Source organism: Lactuca sativa, chromosome 1 (assembly GCF_002870075.4).
Source record: "Lactuca sativa cultivar Salinas chromosome 1, Lsat_Salinas_v11, whole genome shotgun sequence".
Lineage (NCBI taxonomy): Eukaryota > Viridiplantae > Streptophyta > Magnoliopsida > Asterales > Asteraceae > Lactuca > Lactuca sativa.
In genome coordinates this window covers 59,620,165-59,621,645 of record NC_056623.2, presented here as the reverse complement: position 1 = coordinate 59,621,645, position 1,481 = coordinate 59,620,165, and the positions used below count along the sequence as shown (strand labels likewise).

The following is a 1,481-nucleotide window of genomic DNA, read 5'->3' as shown; positions in this document are numbered from 1 at the left end:
GTCTTTTAGAGTGTTATGAGCATCTCTATTGTGAACTTGTGCCCTATTGGTCATATAACTGGATAGATCTGCAATTCGTTGAGTAGAGTATTCAAATAATTGTTCGTCTTCTGTTGTTATAAATTCGGATGGATCATAATAATGAAGGTATGTGTGTCGTTCATCCTCAACTTTCATATTATGAATGATGATACATGCAATCATAATTTTACCCATCATATCTTTGTCCCACACAAGACAAGGGCGATGAAGAAATGCAAAACGAGCTTGTAAAACTCCAAATGCTCAGTCAACATCTTTTCTAGCAGCCTCGTGATGTTCAACGAACAACTTGTGTTTTCGAAGTTGTGGAGAATTTATTAACTTGACAAAGGCAACCCATGAAGGATGTATGTCATCAGTGATATAATAAGCCATATGATTTTCTCGATCATTCACAGTGTAACTCACCTTTAGTGCTTGACCTGCCAAGACATCATCAAAAAGAGGAGATCGTTGGAGGACGTTAATATCATCGAATGAACTCGGTGTTCCGAAGAATGTATGCCATATCCATAAGTCATACGATGCAACAACTTCCAAAATTATTGTTGTCTTATCACTTCTACCTACATATTGTCCAGCCCAAGCGGTCGGGCAATTTTTCCATTCCCAGTGCATGCAGTCAATACTGCTTACCATACCTGGAAATCCACTTTCTTCTCCAACATGGAGCAGTCGTGCCAAATCATCTTGATTAGGGCGTCTAAGGTACTCTTCATGAAAGCATGAAATAACACCTTCCACAAACTTTACAAGAGCATCCCTTGTTACATTCACACTCATGCTCAAATATTCATCATGTGCATCTACTAATGTCCCATATGCCAACACCCGCATAGCTCCGGTACATTTTTGTAATGGTGAAAGACCTTATCTGCCTGTGGCATCACGTCTTTGTTGAAAATATCGGTCATTGGCTGTAACAGCTTCCACTATACGGAGAAATAGTGGTTTTTGCATTCGAAATCTACCTCGAAAATTTTCTTCACCATACATTGGGTTTTCAACAAAGTAGTCTTTCATCAAACGTGCCTCACCCTACTCATGTTCCCGATCAAAATACCTCATTCTTGCTCTTGGGTGATCTCTTACGCTTATATTTAGTATGCTTATGAGTAACTCACTCATGATAACATCAAGTTGTCGATTTTCTTGAACAACTCGTGCTTCCCATTCATTATATTCATTCACATTCGATGAACCGAAACCATCTGATAAGTTTGCATTATGAGACATTTTTCAAATAGCTTAGAAATGATGAGTGAAATGAAGAGTTAAATGTGGATATGAAAGTATGTAATGGTTATACTCTATTTATATAGGAAGAATATTGATTTTTTTTTGTTATTAAATGTAAAACAAAGATAATGTTAAAATAGTTTATCTAGATAAAATTCGAAGATTCAATAAAAAGATGACACTTCAGAGAATCTTATATT

At 36.5% G+C, this 1,481-nt stretch overlaps 1 protein-coding gene across 1 annotated transcript; it reads right to left on the bottom strand.

Moving 5' to 3' along the window:
* Positions 1-285: 285 nt before the first annotated feature.
* LOC111905052 (uncharacterized) lies at positions 286-879 on the bottom strand. The gene has a single exon (XM_023900740.1). It carries the CDS (start codon positions 877-879, stop codon positions 286-288), a length of 594 nt encoding a protein of 197 aa, XP_023756508.1.
* Between the last annotated feature and the right edge of the window lie 602 nt (positions 880-1,481).

Excerpts from the sequence above, each read along its gene's own strand:
- LOC111905052 (XM_023900740.1), bottom strand. The coding sequence starts at position 879 with ATGCGGGTGTTGGCATATGGGACATTAGTAGATGCACATGATGAATAT.